The following is a 20,201-nucleotide window of genomic DNA, read 5'->3' on the forward strand; positions in this document are numbered from 1 at the left end:
AGCCTTATACTGTTTACTTTCCTGGTGAAATTAGTGCTGCTGATTTTAACAGCACTCACTTTCAAGCAAGCAGGCTTAAGAGTGCAGACTTACTTCCACTACAAGTTTATGAATTAGTTACAATTTGTTAGGTTAAATGTGTCTTTCCTTCAAGCAAACACAAGGGTAAATGCAAGGGAGGAGGGAGCTATAGTACATGTCTGCGGGTTGGAAGTGGTGAAACTTGCCCTATATACACACACAAACAGGCACACTGGTGCCACCTTTGAATTTATGCCATCTTGCTGAGCAGTGCTGCTCCACAGCTCCTTAAGAAACAACTTGCCAAACAATGCCCCTTAAATCCAGCAAAAGTAAACCACTCTCTGCTATTTTGCTCCCACAGCCAGCCAGACCACCAGTCCTTGGGCAAGGCTTTTGCGAACATCTCCCACTGTGTAAACATCATCCATCATCGAGGAGATGCCAGGCCCCAGCTGGCACAAGGGGAACGGAAGCTCTCTCTCCATCTTGCGTGACACAAGAAGGCGCTCCGGTGCCAGTGGCTCAAGACGGAGGAAGCAAGGCAGCCATTTTGGGAGCTTTGGCGAACAAAGCTAATTCTGGCTTTGGGCCTAGGCTGAAGAATGAAGCAGCCCCGCACAGGGGGCTGCAGTTTTAAACCCTACACACCACCTCTCCCCACTTTATCAGGAGGAAATGGGGAGGGCAATCATGAAATAAAAAAGAATAACTGCTTTGGGGGGGGTGGAGGTGGGAATGGCAGCACAACTTCTGTTATCCTCTTCAAAGTCGGTTCATGACCTACCACAGTGAAGACAATAGGGTTTTTAATATCACCACCTCAGCATATCAGCCAGATCTAGATCAAGGACAGGAGGAGGGGAAAGAAGGAGCAATTTTTTTGCCATCATTACAAAGGCAGCACTGTTTTGAGAGTCCACATGTGAAGAAAGTACAGCACTGTACAGAGAAAGGTCGAAATGTGCTATCTCACGAAGAGACTCCTCTTTTGTGAAAGCGATGAAAAGAAAAGCAAAAATCCCACAAAGCCACAATTTGGGGGGGGAGTGTACTTGCGAGCAGAGTTTGGAAAGAAATGCTGGAATATTTGAAGCCAGCTGAAGGTTAAAGCAATAACTGCTTGAATAGAGAAGCTGCTTTAATTTTTCAAGGGGGGGTGTGTGAGTGAATCCCAAAAGCTAAACCCAGGTCAGGCATCATATTGCACTGTTGTTGTTTTTCCCTTAGCTGACCTTAATTCTAGGAGTTGACCTGGTTTTCTTTTATTGACCTTAATTCTACCCAATGCCTTCTTATGTCACAGGCTTGGGTCACAAAAGCATATTCTCAGTATATTTGAGACAGGCGTTGGCTTCTCCCTGCCCTTTTAAAATGGGGTGGGGGGGGAGCCACCCAAGGCTTTCGGCTGGCTTAGCTTCAGAGGAGTCCTAACCACACAACATCTTCTGCCCAACAACTTTGGAATACAAGGCCAAGCCCTGAGCTGTTCCCAATGAGAATGCATTCAGAGGGGAAAGTGATGACATGAATCCACCACAAGGATCTTTTTTAAAAAGAAAGAAAAGAAAAGCAACAGTCTGGAGTACGAGAGGATTGCCAAGTCACAGATAGATGCCAACATGGAGGCTTACCATATTCTGGGCCTGGTGGAAGAGTGGGAAATAATAATTTATAATAATAATAATAATTTATTATTTATACCTCGCCCATCTGGCTGGGTTTAGAAAGGTCTAAAAGTGCTATTTGGGGGTGGCGTGCAATCCCAGACCAGCAACTTCAGGTGGCGTAGTTCTAATTGGGAGATTTTGCATAACAAACCTGCTTCTTTCCAAAAATACTGAGCTTTTTGCAATAAGGAAAACAATGGGGGAAATGCACTGGGAAGTGTGCGGTGATGCTTGCATTTGATGCAACATCATCTAACCTCCCCAGGGACAAATCAGAAGGAATGCTCATAAAGAACCAACGTTGTCTAATCTCCTTGATAACAAATCAGGATGAACGCTCAATAAACAGTTCATCTGGAATGAAAAGGATGAAACAAGAGGCTGAGAGAGAGCTGTGTTTAGGGATAATTAATTAATTCGGGATAATTAATCTGCAACCCTAGAGTCGGACACGACTGGACCTGATGGTCAGGGGCCCCTTTACCTTTACCTAATCTCCCATCACATTAGTTCAAAGAACACTGCCAGTTTTGGGGTACTTGTTGCATGCTATGACTGAACCCACACTGCTCTTTGTGCAAATAGAAGCAGTTGGGGGACATATGTAAAGTCTAAAAAGGAGGAGACAACTTCAGTAGATTCAACCAGAGTTGGTAGAAACTCATAAGCTGTTCCACACCTACGGAGGATTTCTCAAAAGAGCCACTGCAACCATTCTTTCCCTTCTACCTCATCCTTTGGCTATCAAGTGCTCCAACCTACTACAAATAATGCATTTTTCTCCTGCTAAAGTAAATCCAAGAGAGAGGAGTCCAGACCTGCTCGGGGTGGATTTGCAACAAAGAAAAAACTTACGAAAGCCATCTTGACGAGTCACCATGCAAAGTCATAACTCAGCTTGCGACAGAAAAAGGTGTGGGGTTTTAATTTGTCGGCACAAACTCAGCACGACTCTCACAGCAGCCTGAGTGAGATTAAAAGACAGCTGCCAACTTCCTCCTTGTTTCCGGGCAATTCATCGTGACAAAGGCAGGGCTTGCAGGTCACCCTCACAAAGATGAAAAGCCACAAAAATGAAGCATCTTTGGGATGTCTCTGCTGCTGTTTCCCTTCCTGGATTTTCGGTTCAAATATTCAACCTGGTTACCTCAGGTGACTCAGAATTATCCCCAAGTAACCATGCTGTGAAGCTTTTGAGGACTGAAAGAAGGGCAAGGGGTTTCTTTATGTTACATTGAAGCCACTGATGTACTACTACGGTAGTGCCAGAGTGGTGTAATGTTCAGCATGTTGGACCAGGATCTGGGAGGCCAAGGTTCAAATCCCCCACTCAGCATGAAGCTCATGCGGAGTTATAGCCAACTAAGTGATACTCAGAATAGGCTTACCATTACATATAATCCTGGGTGACCTTGGACTAGGCAGTCGCTTAACATAACCTACCTCACAGGGTTGTTGTGAGGATAAAATGTGGAAGATAAATATCATGCACGCCACCTTGAGCTTCTTTGGGGGGAAATGGTGAGAGATAAGTATTGTTAGAATTAGATATAATTGAGTAAAAAGAAAGGAGATAGTTGGGAATGTAAAGTATTAAGAATTAAAAGGTATAGAAACAAGTTAGTGTTAAATAAAATTTAGAGATTATGTAAGATTTAGAAATTACTAAAGATGATTTATAATGGAACGCAGTAAGAGGAGGAATGAGGAAGTCAATAGATTAGAAATAAGGTTTATAAGTGAGAGTTTTTGATTTTTTTGTTTCTTTTTGTCTATGTTTGTTGTTTTTTGTATTTTTGTATTTTTATAATGTGTAGAGTGTGTTTTGTAGTTGTATTTTGTTGTTGTTATAAAATTATAATAAATATATATTTTTTAAAAAAGAAAGGTGGGATATAAGTGCACATATATACTGTACAAGTGTGTGTGTGAATGCTTCCATCTGGGTGTGAAAAGAGACTTATTTGCAAGTCTCTTTTCACACTCAGATGGAAGCATTCGCACATGCACACACACACACACACACACACACACACACACAAGCTTGTATCCTGTGTTTTCACCTTCTGTGCCAATCCCACCAAGCTGGCAACAAAAACTGGAGCTTGGAGAGCAATCTGCTCATCTGCTTGGGGTTTCACAGAAGCCAGTCATCTCACTTATTTTTGGAAGAGCCTGCATTTGCAATGGTGGAATCTCCCTGCAGTTTCAAGGAATTGTGGATCGAACATAAAGAGCACACAAGAAGAATTCTCGTAATAGGATAGCAGAGAACACAACGGTGCCCTACAGAGGAAAATTGTACAGCATCTCACCCAAGGGCCAATAAAAGCTAGGATTTGACATTTCCTCTGCTAGAAAAGCCGCTTGCATCCTGGTGGGGGAAGAGAAGGATGGTCTGCGGCAATTTTTTAAAATGTTGGAAAATAATAAGATAGAACAAATACAAAACTGTACCATTTCCATATTAAAAGACGCCTGCTTCTTGGGAGAAAAGCAATGACAAACCTAGACAGCATCTTAAGAAGCAGAGACATCACCTTGCCGACAAAGGTCCGTACAGTATAGTTAAAGCTATGGTTTTCCCAGTAGTGATGTATGGAAGTGAGAGCTGGACCATAAAGAAGGCTGATCGCCGAAGAATTGATGCTTTTGAATTATGGTGCTGGAGGAGACTCTTGAGAATCCCATGGACTGCAAGAAGATCAAACTTATCCATTCTGAAGGAAATCAGCCCTGAGTGCTCACTGGAAGGACAGATCGTGAAGCTGAGGCTCCAGTACTTTGGCCACCTCATGAGAAGAGAAGACTCCTTGGAAAAGACCCTGATGTTGGGAAAGACTGAGGGCACAAGGAGAAGGGGACGACAGAGGACAAGATGGTTGGACAGTGTTCTCGAAGCTACGAGCATGAGTTTGACCAAACTGCAGGAGGCAGTGGAAGACAGGAGTGCCTGGTGTGCTATGGTCCATGGGGTCACGAAGAGTCAGAAACGACTAAAAAAACAACAACCATTTCAATAAGGACAAGGACATCCACCAGGCACAGCAGATTCAGAGCAGCAAACCAGAGACAAAATCTCCAATCAGGGGACCACTTGGCAATAAATGGGCAAAAGGCTACTTCACAAGGAAAGAGAGCTGGAGTTGGAATTGGCTGCAGCTCACACAAAACAGCTGCTTTGCTTTCCCAGCTGCCCAAACAGATGTCCACCATAAACTGCCTCGGACATCGTCCAAAAGTTGTGCATTATTATTGCCAATTCCAGCTGCTCAGAACGGTCATTGTCCTTGCCTTACACACATTTGAACTTTGCATAGGAATGCCCCAGGCTGAAAACCTTGCATGTTGTGGCTTTGCGGCCATGCTTACCCACTGGTATCACACTGACGTGCCATGCGAGCCTATGCATGTGTTGCATATATTTGACTGCTGATAGAACCTCCTGCAAGGCATGCTTCCTGCATTTGACAAAGTGGGCTCTAGCCTATGAAAGCTTAAACCACAATAGATATGATAATACAGCAATAAAGAACTACTAAAAGTAAGTCTCCAAAGGCACCACAAGAGTGTTGCAACAATATACCAAGCATCTAAACGGAATACTAAGGACATCACATCCCTGCAAGTTGGAACCTTTACCTAGTTTTTATGGCACAACAGACAAGTAAAACTTCACCCAGGCGACTTGGAACGAGGAGCCACTTTCATGTATCAAGCCAAATTTTTGTGCTCTAGCCATTGAGCCCTGGGACCTGCCTAATAAGGGCCTAGTATCCTATGTAATGAAGTACACAACAAGGGACCACATATAAATGAGGGAGTACAACAATCCCTGGAGTGTTGTGGAAGCAATTTACACCTTGATGACATGAGTGTTAATGAAAGGAGGAGTGTTTAGCATCTCTCTCATTCCCGCAAGGAACATGCCCTTCCCAAATTCTGTTGCTTATTTGGGGTGTGGGCAAGACAACATCTGCTTTGCCATGGAGGTTAAAATTACAGGTCTCCTCCACCTCCCAAGCCAAGAAGACACCACTGAGTTTGGAACAACAGAGAAAATGCAAGAGCATTTCCCCAACCTGCTCTTCTTCAGGTCATTTTGGACTACAACTCCCACTAGCCAACACAGCTGTTGATGGGAGTAAGGATGGGTAAATATGCCAGCTTTGGTTCTCTCTGTTTCTCATTGTCCAGTCTTAAATTCAGTTCTCCAAAACAGTTTGCAATTATTATCTTTAAGTTCTCATGAAAATTCACCAGCATTTTAGTGTGAATTTCTCCTAATACACATTTTTGCACAGCAATTTTCACAAGAAGAATGTACCACATGCTATTTTCAATAATATATGCATTAATGTGTACATTTTAGCTGAATATATGCGTTTTTGTTACTTGGCTGGAGTACTGTATTGCAAAATTCAGAAAACTGTGAAATTTCAAAGAATAGCTGTGATTCAGTTTGAGTGTTGTTACAGAGAGTGTGAGAAATCAAATTTCTCACAGAGTCATAGAATTGTAGAGTTGGAAAGTACCCCAAGGGTCATCTAGTCCAACCCCCTGCTAAAGAATCCCTGACAGATGGCCACCTGACCTCTGCTTAAAAATCTCCAATACTACTCCCCGATGTGGTCTGATCCACTGTTAAACAGCTTTTGCTAGCAGAAAGTTCTTCCAAATATTTAGCTAAAATAGCCTTTCTTGTAATTTGAATCCATTAATTTGAGTTCTACCCTCCGCAGTAGCAAAATACAAGTTTGCTCCATTTTCCATTTGACAGCCCTTCAGGTATTTGAAGATGGCTTTCATATCACCTCTCAGTCTTCTCTTCTCCATGCTAAACATACCCAGCTCCCTCAATGATTCCTCGTAAGTCTTGGTTTCCAGACCTTTAGTCATTGTGGTCACCCACCTCTGCAGACGTTCCAGCTTCTCAATATCCTTCACTCTTTCCCCCCACCCACTAGATGGGAGTTGCAGACAATCTAGAGGGCACCAGGTTCTGCAAAACTGTCCACTACAGCAACTGCTGCTCTCCTCGGTCAATAAATCCATATGGCAGCTACAACTCGCTTTTTCTATCCAGATGAAAAACCAATTTGGTGCTAATTAAAAGAAGGACAGAGTGCTCTCACCTCCTGGAGGAACAGATTTAAAAAATGTATCCCCCTGCCAAGCCAGTGATATTTCTAGAAAACAACAACTACTAGTGTCTAGATTTCCCCTTACTGGAAAAAAAATCACAAGGGCCATTTCACCCAATGCATCCTGTTTTTATGGAAAATTAATCTAATTTTGAGGTGCAGGCATCCACTAATGGTCTCAGGAGTGTGGAGGACAAGAGACCCTAGAACAACCAAGAGCAGAGATGCGGGCCACCAGCAGACTTTGAAGAGGGCTGGCTGAAAACATCAAGGCCTGTTACAGGAAAGCTGGAAGAAATCAATGGCATGGTCAAGTGACAGCGAAGCTTCTACGTTGGAAGCCACCAAACAGTGGCAGCAGGGGCGTCTTAGTCATAGAGGCTAGTGGCGCAGGCAACCACAGCACCCAGTTTTGGAGAGCACCATGGAAGAGGCGGAGGCTGGACGCGGTGCCTCTCCGCATCAGCTCGCCACCCTTGCCCACCCCCGCCATGCTGTGCGGCGTCCGGAGCCTCCGTACTGCCGGAGGAGCCGCCCTCCAGCCGCTGCCCGCATAGACCAGATTGCCACTCCTTCGGGAACTGTGGCAGCGAAAAGACCTCGGCTGCCGCCAGAGCAGCCCAGGTGGCGGACACCCCCCCCCCCGCTGCCCCATGCACGTTCCCAAGACCTCTGCCTCACGCCAGCTCAGGAGTTTCCAACTGGCGTTTCCTCAGCTCACCCTCCTTCTCCCGGAGCCGCAGCTCCCTTCCCCGTGGGCGGCTGTGGCGCCCTCCTCCTCTCCTCACACCCCTTCCTCAACGGGGTGTGAAAGAAAAATCGCCCCCCCCCGCCCGCCTTCTCCGCAGCCCAAGAAGCCCTATTGCTTTCCCAGCACACTCCCCGGGGGCCCTGCCCTCCTCATCGTCCCCCTCTGCCCTTCCCACATGAGCTCCTCAGGCACCTTGCAGCAGCAGCTCCTGATGGGAGGCGGGAAGGCAGCGGCGGCGGAGGGCTGCTTCTTGCCTTTCCCATCTCCCCCTCGGTGAAGGGGCCCTCAAGGCATGGCGGCGGGAGCTGTAAAAAGGTGACGGGGGGTGTCAGAGGGATATTTGAATGGGGGGCGCCCGAGGGACCTTTGAACCACAGCACCCGATATCCTTGAGATGGGCCTGTCCAATTTGCAAACTATTTTTGGAAGCCGAACGTCCAACGTTCCATGGCTTCTGATTGGCTGCAGGAGCTTCCTGCAGCCAATCAGAAGCTGTGCTTTGGTTTCCAAATGCTTTGGAAGTCGAACGGACTTCCAGAACGGCTTCCGTTCAACTTCCAAGGTATGACTGTACTATACAGACTTCACATGCCATCCTGTTTTCAGCTTTCCTATCAGGGCCTCTGCTTCGCCCCTGTCAGAACAGGATGTTGGACTAGATGCAATCCTCCTCTATGTCCTTTGTAGTCCTCTGGGATGAAAAGAGGATGGGAGGAGTTGCAGCTCAGGAGATAAGCAGGCTGTGTCACCACGAACTCAGATTCCTCAGCCCAGAACAAAAGTTAAATAGGACACAAAGTAGCAGAGGCCAAACAAAGAACAAAGAGGTAGGCAAATCCTTTAATCCCAGAGCACAATGCACACCAGGAGTGACTCCCCACCCCCACCCCCGTTAGGCGGCCTTTTTTGATTCTGGGCAACCTTCCAGAAGCCACATGCCAGCGGTGGGCGGGGCCAGTGGCAAGAATGGGTGGAGCAACGGATGTTCATTTCACCTTAGTGCAAGTAGGCTGCTTTCTACACACGACTCTCCAACCTCCTATCAAGGACATATTCAAGTCATGCAAAAATGCTTGAGGATGCCCAGGGAAGCAGGTGACTAGCAAAGAGGTGTGTCCCCCTGGGGAGACTCCCAAGGGTGAAATAGAGAGGTGGGGAAGTCATATTCAGCACCCCGGTCTGAGGTTCCTCACCCCTGCTGTGCACAGTTTTGCTCCTCACCCTGAGCTGCATTTGATCCTCATATTGAGCAATGCTACCTCTCTTTAATCCCAGGGATCAGGCTCTGAGCATATGGAAAAAGTTACTGTGTCACCAGACATATACAGATACACAAACACACACGCCCCATTTCTGTCTCTCATGCAAGCTTTAAGAGAGAAATAATGGAAACTTTGGGAGTGCAATCCATAGAGTTCAATGGGACTTACTTCCAGGTTAAGATTGCAGCCCATTCCCTGATTTTTTTTTGTGAGGCTGGGAAGAGAGAGAAATCTGACCGCTTCCTTTACAAGAATCTGAGGGAGGGCCACAGAGATACTTCAGCTTCCTCCTCTTTGTACCAGCTCTGATGGGGAAAAGAAACTTCCCAAGATATCATGATCTTTCTGGTTAGCATTCAAAGCTGAGCAGAGAGCTTGCCTTTCCAATTAAATAGCTGTGTGCCCCCAGACCCCCAGACAATAAGATCCAGGACAGCTGAAGATCACGCCAGCAGAATCAATGGCAACGCAGATTTTAAACCAGGAATGCTGGTGAATCTTAACGTTGCTTGTATTCAGAGACCTTTTAACTTTGCTCTGTTAACTCCCCTATGGAATGTTTCACATGCATATCCCCAAATATAATGAAAAAAGCACAGATAGCCTTTCCTTCAAACACAGCAGAACTGTTGTTTTTTCTTTGTCAAACTGCATGTTTTCACACTGAACAATATAATACTATAGACATTCGCTTTTCCCAAGCTGGTGCTGTCTGTTTTGGGCCTCAATGCCCATCATCCGCAACTGCTGGCCATCTAGTTGGGGCTGATGGGAGCTGGACTACAAAACTTCTGGAGGTCACCAAGAGAGGGACAACAGAGAAAATACAAGAGCACCCCTAAAAAATATTTGCAATGTTGCAAAATCAATATTGAAAACTATTAAAATCATTTTTTTACAAAACAAAATGGTTTGATAAGCTGGGTAATAATTAAGGGCCTCTGAGCTTGTGCAGAGTATACCTGCACTGAGTAACTGTAGGTTTGCCTCCCTCTCAAGGAAACACACAAGCCTTACAGGGTATGGCTTCCTGGCTCTCAGATAGGTCTCAGTTGCAGACCTTCAAAATAACAACTTCAGCAGCTGATCAGGTGGCAGGAGGAGGGGCATTGGGGAGGGGTTGGAGAAAGGAACCCAGCAAAGTGAAACCAAGAACACCAGCTGAGCAGGCTAGACATGTTGCAAGAGAGAGATAGTAAGAGGGAGGGTGGAGGAGAGGCCTACAGCAAAGAGAGAAGTCCTTGTGTCACACGTACAAGTCTCTCCCACTCTCTTAGGCGCACACACACTTTTATGCAAAGGATCAGGATCAGAAGGCTAACCCAAACCAGGACCTGCCAGACCTAAATCCCAGAATGCCATTTGGAGGAAAAGTAGTAACAAGACAACCACTTTGAGCATGCACAGAGCGCTCCCTCCTTTTTGCTGAGTCATCTCAGGCAGCCTCTATACATCTGGGGTTAGGGAGTGAGGCTGCCTGGTTAGGAGGTGGCAAGAATTAGGGGAGGTGGGAGTGGGCCCAAGCCAGTTCAAGCCCCAGCACCTCTCCTTATATTTTTCTCTAAAATTACTGCAAAGTAGTACCTCCAGTAGTTACGTAACCCTCTGGTTACGTAAACTTCAGGATGTGAAAGCGGCAAACCCGGAAGTATTTGACCGGGTTTCGCCATGCGCACATGCGCAGAAGTGGTCCTCAGGTTGTGGAAACCTTGGGATCTGACCGGGCCTCCGGAACAGATCTCATCCACAACCGGAGGTACCACTGTACAGTATTTGTATCCCATTTTTCAGCTGCAAATATGCCCCCCCCCCTGCAAAAACAGCTCATGAACATATGAAAAACAAAGATCACAGACTGGATTCATCAGTTTGGTTTCCTGTGACAAATGCTTGTTTGTCTGGGGGAAATCCTCAGACTGGGAAACCTTTGTTATTTGGAACAAAAGTGCTTATTGTTATTAATACTTTTTGTATGGCACAACTGTCTAACCCAGGAGTTCCCCAACTGTGGCCTACGGCCCACCAGAGGTCCCTGAGCTTCATTCAGATAGTACTCCGGGTATCTGTGGATTTGTGCTTGAAGACAGGAAGTAGCACATCCATCACACTGAGTATATTGATTTTTAACAGTACTTTTATTTCTTCTTCTTGTCCTTATACGGTATTCTATGGAATACGAATTGTGATATGAGAAAACACTGGATATAAGAAATTAGAAATGCATAAAAATATAATTAAAAATCATACATCTTCTAGCATGGCACAATACAATGGCTACGAGGCAGAAAAATCAGTAAGTGGTCCATAGGGGCAGAGGGAGTTTGGGAACCACTAGTCTAACCCAACCGTGTGTGTGTGTGTGTGTGTGTGTAAAAGCAAGCTTGCAACCTGCTTCTGGAGACATTTGCAAGGCTGTAAGAAAGGGAGGGTGGAATATATTTTCCACTCACTCCTGGTACCCCAAAGCTCCAGTCCTAAGCCTTAACCTTGTACCTCAGATATAAAATGGATGGCGGGCCACAAATTTCTTAGGAGCCAGCATGGTGCACTACTTCCAGCGTCTGACTAAGACCTGAGAGACCCTGTTTCAAATCCCCACAATCATGAAGTTCACTGAGAGACACTGGGCTGGACATTGCCTAAAAAGCTACCTTGTCTCACAGGGTTGTTGTGCTTATAAAATGATAAAGCTTCCTATAAGAGAGGCAAGATATGAATCAAATGTCATCCCAGTGGTAGAAAATCTGGTTTGTGAGTTTTAAGGAGCAGGTATCTCTGGGATATTTGGATACGTATTAATAAGAACTGCAAGTGTTTCATGATAAGTATCACCCAAACTGGACACCTCTGACTACAACATGGCTGTTTAGAACCTTCCTCTCCCATCCAGTGATGTGTTTTTGGTTCTCCACCTTCCTCTGTTTCTGCCCACTCTTTACCAATGTTAACAGAACAGCAAGACTCTGCAGATTTGGATGGCAAAGACTAAAATGCTGAGCACTCAGTTAACATAACGGCAGGACAAATAAGCATCTGCATCTTTTAACACTTAAGCGTAAAACTGCAGGAATGTTGGTGCTTCTTTATAACCTCACTGGGAGCCAATTCTATGAGCAGGAGTCCAAAAACTGGCAGCGCTTCAACTAGCGTTCTTTTATGCAAACCCCAGGAGACATGGCATGTGGGATTTGAACCCAGACCTTGGAACTAGCCTATGATGTCAGTTCAGTCCCTATTCCTGATATTTTTAATTTTTTTTTGCGTGAGCAGTGCCCAGAAATGGAGAGCCTATAGCAGACAAACCTAAGCAGCATTTGCAGGCACAGTTATAATTAAACTTCTCACATCCTGTAGGCTCTGTGAGTCACCGCTGGGAGGAAGACGTACACACACAGAGAGAGAAAGAGAAAGAGACAGACAGAGACGTGCACATGTCGGAATAGAAACTCATTGCCTATTTAAGAAATGTGGAGGAGGGGGAACTAGTAAAGGAATTAGTCTTGGTGTCAGGCAGCGCAAACCACACAGAAAGTCCCTCTGCTTCTTCTGCGGCTTGCAAAATCTCTCCCCTCTCCACCCCTGCAGCGGTTTGTTGTTGCCACAAATGAAACTGCATCATAACTGCTCCGTCAGTTCTTGCAGCCGCCTTGGAGAAAATGGGAGGTGGAGGGCAGATTGGCAGCAATGGGGGTCAGGAACGAAACAGGACATGGTGCCTTATCCATCGCCGTTCCTTGTCATGGTGACAGAAAACGGCACATGCAAACAGCTGGCCTGCAAACATTCCGGCGCTGTCTCCAGGGTGCCAGGCTAGTTGGGAGAGTCACACCCACCTTTCTTGCTGCCACATGAAAAATAAAGGTGCTCATAGCCCCCACTTTCTTCCCGGGAGGAGGGGGCAAGGAAGTCTGGCTGCTTGGGGGTGCCCTGCCTTCCCACTCCTACCCAGACACACACACACTTCTTCTTCTTCTTCTTCTTCTTCTTCTTCTTCTTCTGCGATCACTTGTAGCCGAGTAAGATTGTCTTCCATAAACACGAATATAACAATGGGTCCGTGGAGGCTAATTCTGGATCCACACGTCCTTCCATAGTGGGGACATTGGTTTCCAGGCGGGAGTTGATCACGGTGTGGATTTGACAGGCGGGAGTTGATCACGGTGTGGATTTGCCAAGCGTGCCTTCCTCTTAGCATGCTTCTCCCCTGTGTCCTGAGATCGAGTTTCTTCAAAGCCCATGACACCTTTGGTAAAGGCTGTTCTCCAACTGGAGCGCTCGCAGGCCAGTGTACATGCCCAGTACATGCCCAGCCTGACAAGGTGCGAGGAAATTGCGAAGACAGTGCCAAGTGGCTCAACACAACAGGGTTTTCATGACTCTCATTATAATCAGAAGCAACTGCCTCAGGAGACCAGCTTCACAGAGAAAGGGTTGCTGAGGTGAGTGATTTTGCGCTTTAGCTGTCCCAGGACCTCTAGTGCTCACCAGCCTCCTCTTTAAACCATCATCTGGTATCTCCCCCACAATCCCCGTTGGTCCCAAGGCAGGTGCTTTATCGATTTAGTCTCTCTGAAAGTCAAAGGCTGCCATTTTCCAGGAGTGCAAGGTGACAGAACGGGAGTGGGGAGAGAAACGGGTATTAACCTCTTTTATATCCTAGATGTGGGGTGGTCCAGGAAACTGTTTCATCTGCCCTTAGTGCCCACAGTTGCAAGAAACTAAGATTTTAGGTGTCAGCATGTAATGCTGGGTTTGAATCTTGTTTCTTAAATGTGCCTACTTGCATGTAGTGCCATTCCTCACCACACAGGCTCCCTAACTGTGAGATTTTGCAAATTTCACTATGGAGCTTGACCACTCCCAGCACGCAGGCCGCAATCTGGTGAATAGAGCAGTCTCTGATGCTATAAAAGCTGACCATCTCTGTCCTAGGCCTTATGGTGTATCTGCCAGTTGGTTTCTGGAGTCTTGCCCACAAGCAAGGAAAGGGCTCGGTGACACATTCATCACGCAGAATTAGCTCGCTTTGAACTGGGAAAGCAGCACAGCAGCCTTTGCCAACCTGGTGCCTTCCAGATGATTTGGACTACAACTCCCATCAGCCCCAGCCAGCATGGTCATGTTTCTATCAGTTCCAACATAATATGGCCATATCAGCTAGGGCTCAAGGGAATTGCAGTCCAAAACATCTAGAGGGTGTGTAAAGGCTGCAGTCATGTAATGCCCATTTTCCAAACAGGGTGCAAACAAAGCACCCTCTTCTCAAAACACAGCCACGAACAAAACCTGCCAGGAGCCAAGCTGGATTCTAGAGCACCCCCCAAAAAAAGTGCATTGTAAAAATAAGAACACTCAGATAGTAGCAAAGGTTTGTGAAATCATGCATGGCATGGGGAAAGTGGATAGAGAAAAGTTTTTCTCCCCTTCTCTTAAGAATAGATGTCGTGTACATCCAATAAATGTTGGAAGATTCAAGACAAACAAAAGAATGCACTTCTTCATGTAGTACATATTTAAACTATGGAACTCACTCCAGAGAGAGAGAGAGAGAGAGAGAGAGAGAGAGAGAGAGAGAGAGAGAGAGAGAGAGAGTCACCCACTTAGATGGCTTTAAAAGAAGACTGGATAAATTCATGAAGGAAAAGGCTATGGATAGCTACTAGTCAACAGGGCCAGCTCTAGGTAGAGTCCTGGTGGTGTGGGGCGCCGGGCCGGTAGGCGGGGTGCTTTGGGGCAAAGCCGCGCAGAAGCCATAGTGTGCAATGCGAGGGCGGGGGTGCCGGAGCAATCTCCGCCCCTCAGCGCCAGAGCGCCCGACCAGCTCGAGACTGCCCTGCTAGCCAACACTCTCCTTTGCCTCCATAGTCAGAGGCAGTCATGCATCTGAACAGTAGTTGTTGGAAACTACAGGAGGGGAGAGAGCTCTTCTGTCTGCATTGTGGGTTTCCCACAGGCATCTGGACGGCCACTGTGAGAACAGGATGCTGGACTCAACGAGCCATTGGCCTCATTCAGCAGGCTCTTCTTATGTTCTCACTATCTACTATTAGCATCCAACTAAGCTTTATTCAGAGTGATTGCATGCCAGCCATGTCCCTTAGTTTCAACGCGTGAGGGTCTACTCTGACCAGCACTAAATACTGCCCTCTGTACTGAGCGCATACATAACCAATTCCCAACATACACAGCAGAAGAACACTTCTTGTAGCCAGAATGAATGGATTACTCAAAAAAATCCAGAGCAAATCAGAATTGTACTCCTAGGGAACATGAGCAAACCCACTAGCAATCCATGCTGAGAACATCCAACAGCTGCCCAATTTTCCCCATCCACTGCAAGGCTACTTTGTTGGCAGGACAATTCTGGAGGGACACAGACCCTTCCTTCATCCCTCTTCACAACACCAGCCTCTCTTCTTCCCTAGCTGCTGGGTGTATAACTAACGGCCATTCCAGAGTTTACCTTTGCAACAGACTGGGGATGGCCAAGGCTTTGCTTGTTCATTAAATATTTGTGCAAAACTGGCCGGCTGTCTCCGTACATGGACTTTCAAAACACAGGCATTTCTGGGGGCGGGAAGGAAAGAGGGGAAGGGCCAGGTCTCTTTGGGAAGACACTTTTGACAGCCAGCTGACACAACAGGAGCAGCTGGGAAAACTACAAGATAGATCCATGGGTTGCATTGCAAGGCTGCAGATTATTCATTTGGAAACACAGAGCAAGAGGCAGCCTTTGAAACCCCGAACTGTCTTGTTTCGACCAGGAGCTGCAGGGTCACCAAAGGAAACCTCTCTTTACTTCAGTTCAATGCACTTTAAAACAAAAACAAAGGCAGTCATTATTACCAAATGAACAGGTGTTGAGAAAAGATGACAAACCCAGAACATATCATCTGAAAATAATAATCAGTAATCTCCATGGAACACCATGAGGTGCTACTTCTCCAAATGCCCATGTCTAAGAAGCCACCCCCTGTATTTTACTTAATTGCAGCAGCTACTCACACAATACAGCTACAGTTTTGCTGCTAGCGAGATTGGAGCTTCCATTTGAAACAGCCTGGCAAAACGGAATTCTGCAAGGCAGAGTCAATTTTGTACAGATAATAGTGCTTTAAATTGCAACAATTCTCCTTCTCCGCCTCTGTTTTACAATGTGGAAAACTTATTATTATTGATATAGTGCTACTGGCATATACTACATTGTACAGTGTAACACAACAAAAGATGGGGTCACACACCCACACCCTGCCCTGCCCTGCTAAGCATGCAATCTAGATTTAGGCAAGTGAGTGGGGCAGAACAGAGGGAGGGAAAAGAGAAGGAAATCAACCAGTAAAGGTAGATAGCTAATGGAAGATGAGAAGGGAGGGGTGAGCTTAGGGCAATCCACTGGGCAAGTTATTGTGGCTGTGATGCAGAACCTTAATGTAATTTTAAAAATACTTTTATCTATTTTATTATAATGCAAAATCACCACAGAAAACAGGCATGAAATACTGAAGTAAAGGCAAAAGGGGGGCCAGGGACATCAGCAATACATTCCAGACTTTGGGCATAATAGAAATGGTAACAAGTCTATAAAAATAAGAATACACATTTAACACTGATATCCTTTATTCTCCAGGGAGATGCGCTGCATTTCCATCTAAATAGTTTGTGAAGCTCTGCACACATTCCTATTTTATTATTGACAGCCATTTATAGGTGGGGGGCGGGCGGCATTGGTTATAAACAGTAAAATAACACCAAACAGAATGACATTAGTGCTTACTTTTTGACACCTAGAAGTTCTCAATTTCTATATAGCTGTTTATAATACTTTAGTTTTAAAAGGTTCCACAGTTTTGATGCAGTGTCTCGTCATTCTTTGGTAATGCACTTGGGGATGAAAAATGAGCCCCACCTCTCTGACAGTGCCGTGTAAGGAAGCCTGGAAAAATACTTAAAATTCCTAGAAGCCAGCCTGGGCATTTTTGTAGGTGCCAAATCACAGAGGAACAATTATTAAAATAAAATGAAGTGTCTGCATCAGAGACTTAAGTCAGTTGGTTCCTGGATGATGATGATGACTATTTTAATAAAATTCTCTGCTTGTACAGAGATCTCACTTGCTCTTGCTAGGCTCAACAGCAAAAATCATTTCAATAGCTTTTCCTTATTTCAGCCCTCAATAAATAGCAAAGTACTTCACGCTTTAGAAGTTTGTTTGCTCTAACCCTCTATACTAGGAAAGGCACTGCTGAAATCTGCTTCCTTAAGTTAGCTTTGGGGGTATTAACAACATTTGTGAAGAAGATGTGGCTGTATGTTTTATTGGAATTTTAATGGGGTTTATTAGAGACTTAGACTGCATTGTTTGTTGCCCTGGGCTCCCACTGGGAGGGAGGAATATAAGCATATGAAAATAAACATCAGAAGAGCCCTGCAGGATCAGACCAAAGGCCTCCCTGCATCCCTTTTCCCAGAGAGTACAACCAGAAGCCTCTAGGAAACCCACAAGCAGGAGAGGAGGACAACAGCCCTCGTATCCTGCCTCTGATCACCAGCCCCCTGTACTAAGAGGCAAACTGCCTCTGATCTTGGAGGCAGTGGGCTGCATCTAATGGTAGTTCTACACAGAGTAGACCCATTGAAATTAATAGACCAAAGTTAGCCATGTGCATCAGTCAATGTGTCTACCTCATGGAGAACTAACATGGATACATACAAGCCATATACATTTATCATGTAGTAGCCATAGGTAGCCCTATCCTCAACGAGTTGATCGAAACCCTTTCTAAAGCTGTCCAAATTGGGACCCACCAGCCCACCTTGTGGAAGTGAGTCCCACAGTTAAATTGCACATTGTGTGAAGTACTTCCCTTTTGTCTGCCCTGAATCTTCCTGAATTCAGCTTCATTGGGTAACTCCATTCTACCTTTACAGGAATTCTAGTTGCATAAAAGAGAGGGATAAAAGAGTTTCCTCTACCCACCTTTCCCACCACATGCAGAACTTTCCCCAGTTCTGCAATATCCTTTTTCAAGCTGAAGCTACCTATAATGAACATAGTATTCCCACTGCATTCACACTGTAGATTTGTATAACAGTGCAATGATATTGGCAGTTTTTATTCTCAATTCCCCGCAAGGAGGATTTTCCTTTCTTCACACAGCTGCCACACACTAAGTTAATGCTTTTATCGAGCTATCCATTGTGAATCCATCATCACTTTTTTCTGGTCAATGACCCCCAGCTCAGATCTAGAATCATGATGCCATGGTTGCATGCCTCAATGTGCAAAACACAACGCACATTGATCTTCCCATCCACGTGTTTGCTACCTAGAGTCTGGTAGCATCACAATATTAATTTCCACCAGGAGGTTTGATATCAGCTTCCTACTTTCCTTCATGTCCAAAAGGAAGAGGGACTCTAGGATACTGGAAAAGCAGGAAGTGCAAAAAAGGAAACACAGTCCTAACCTTCAATTTATACCTCTCTCTGCACTCTCAGCCTATACTTGTCAGTACAAAATAACCCTTGTTGGCAGGACAAATTATGCACGTGCTGTCAGCACCAGAGAGCAGAATGTGGGGGTGGGAAAAGACTTCTAGGGAAACTCTAGCCCGGCACCCTGTTCTCTCAGTGGCTACCCTGATGCCCCAATGGGAAGCCTGCAAGCAGGGCAGGAGTTCAACAGCACTCTGCCTTCCAGCAGTTCCCAGCAGAAGCATGTGCTGCCTGCGACAGTGGAGGCAGAACAAGCAAAAGAGACGCTGCTTCTGTGCCTTGCAAGAACCAAGGTGGGGCTGCCGCCAGTGCCTTCCGCAAGGCTCACCAGTAGCAGCCACCTTCTCCGCAACCCACCCTAGTGACTCACAGCCAGATCCACACAGGATGGGCTATTCAGTCATGAGCGAGGAATTTTGCAACTCTACCAAGAAGTTCTCCCTCGCCTCTTTCATTAGGAATCTCAGATCCTCAGACAGGAAGGAGGGCAGGGAGAAAGGAACAGAATCCATATGCCAGCCGCATGCAAAAACTGTGCGCCATGGAGAGGGTCCCCTAAAGGTCATTGACTCCAACCCTCTGCCTTGTGCACCATGCACCAGGTTTTCAAAGGTTTCTCTCGCTGAGGTCTAGTAGACAAAACCCAGGGCTTTATTCATTCTTCACTTCAGCCACTGGCCCCACTCGTGGACATGGGAAGGTCCTCCCAACCAAGAATTCCCCGATTCGTAAAAAAAAGGGAATGAAGGTAGTCAGCGGGCGCGACTTCCGCGGAAGCACAGCGTGGTGGGAGCGGTCGATCAAAAGCGCAAGGTGACGGCGACGTGGAGCCCCAAGGTTGAGTCAGCAAGGAGAAAGCGAGAGAGGTGTGCCCCCCCCCCGCGCGTGTAGTAACCATAGCACGCCACTTCACCACCCCAGCTGTGCCGCTGGAAGAAGCACTTCTCTGAACATCTGGGACGAGGGGAATCCCTGAAAAACGCGCGGGCGAGAAATAGAAAGGCAGCGCTGGAGAAAAGGGGGGGCGAGTGTGTCTCCCACCCCAGGTCCACTTCTTACCCGCCAGGAGGGATAGCGGCAACAGCAGCCAGTAGAGGACCCCGCAGCAGACCCGCAACTCCATCTTCTTCGCCCACTCGGGCAGCAGCGCGCCCTTTGCGCGCTTAGGCGCAAGTTTCGCAGCCAGCAGGCAAGGCGCGCGTCGCCGGCGCCAGCATCGCCGCCTGCCTGCTCCTCCGGCGTGGACGGGGAGAAGGGAGGAGCCTCTAAGCCCCCCGCCCCCAAGTCAGTCACCGCGCCAGCCCCGCGGTCAGCGGGGTCCTCCCTTGCTGAGGGCCCCCGCCCCGCGGTGCTCCGGCATGGAAGGACCACTCCCAAGACGCCGAAGCAGCGGCAAGGCGCGCTTCCCGGGCGCTCCGGCCAAAAACGCGCAGAGGCTCCCTCCGGCGAAACTTGCTGACTCCCTCGGGTTTCTCCCTCTGGGCTCTGCTAGGCGTCGTCTCCTCCCTCCCGGCCCTCGGGGATCTCCAGCGCAGCTCTCCGGGGAGGAGGAAGGCGGAGAGGTGGGGAGGCTACCCTGGCTTTACCCCGGAGTACGCGCGGGGTACCCTGGCGGAGCAAAGTGTTCCAGGGCAGGCTGCTCCAGCCCGCGCCAAACTCCGGTAGCAGCTGCTCCTGCCGCGGCGGCTCTTCGCCTCCCTCGGCCCGCAGCACGTGTCTGGCTCTGGCCGGGGGGGCGCTGCTTTGCGTCAAACTTGCACTTTGCTGGAAGGAGCCTCCGTCTCCGCCTCCTTCTCCTCCTTGGCGCGGCCTCCCCTGGCCTTGGCTCGTGGGGCTCTGCAGTCCCGTTCCGTCCGGG

The 20,201-nt window shown here is 47.1% G+C and overlaps 1 protein-coding gene across 2 annotated transcripts in view; it reads right to left on the reverse strand.

Moving 5' to 3' along the window:
• Window positions 1-20,100, reverse strand: part of PIEZO1 (piezo type mechanosensitive ion channel component 1) — a 119,520-nt gene extending 99,420 nt beyond the window's left edge. The window contains exon 1 of one of the 2 annotated variants that reach the window (XM_035117665.2): window positions 19,403-20,100. In XM_035117665.2, coding sequence (XP_034973556.2) covers window positions 19,403-19,466 — 64 coding nt within the window. In that variant the 5' untranslated portion in view covers window positions 19,467-20,100. The remainder of the gene's footprint in view (window positions 1-19,402) is intronic. The other variant, XM_035117666.2, reaches the window with a different exon arrangement.
• Window positions 20,101-20,201: the final 101 nt, after the last annotated feature.

This window comes from Zootoca vivipara, chromosome 6, assembly GCF_963506605.1.
Source record: "Zootoca vivipara chromosome 6, rZooViv1.1, whole genome shotgun sequence".
Classification (NCBI taxonomy): Eukaryota; Metazoa; Chordata; class Lepidosauria; order Squamata; family Lacertidae; genus Zootoca; species Zootoca vivipara.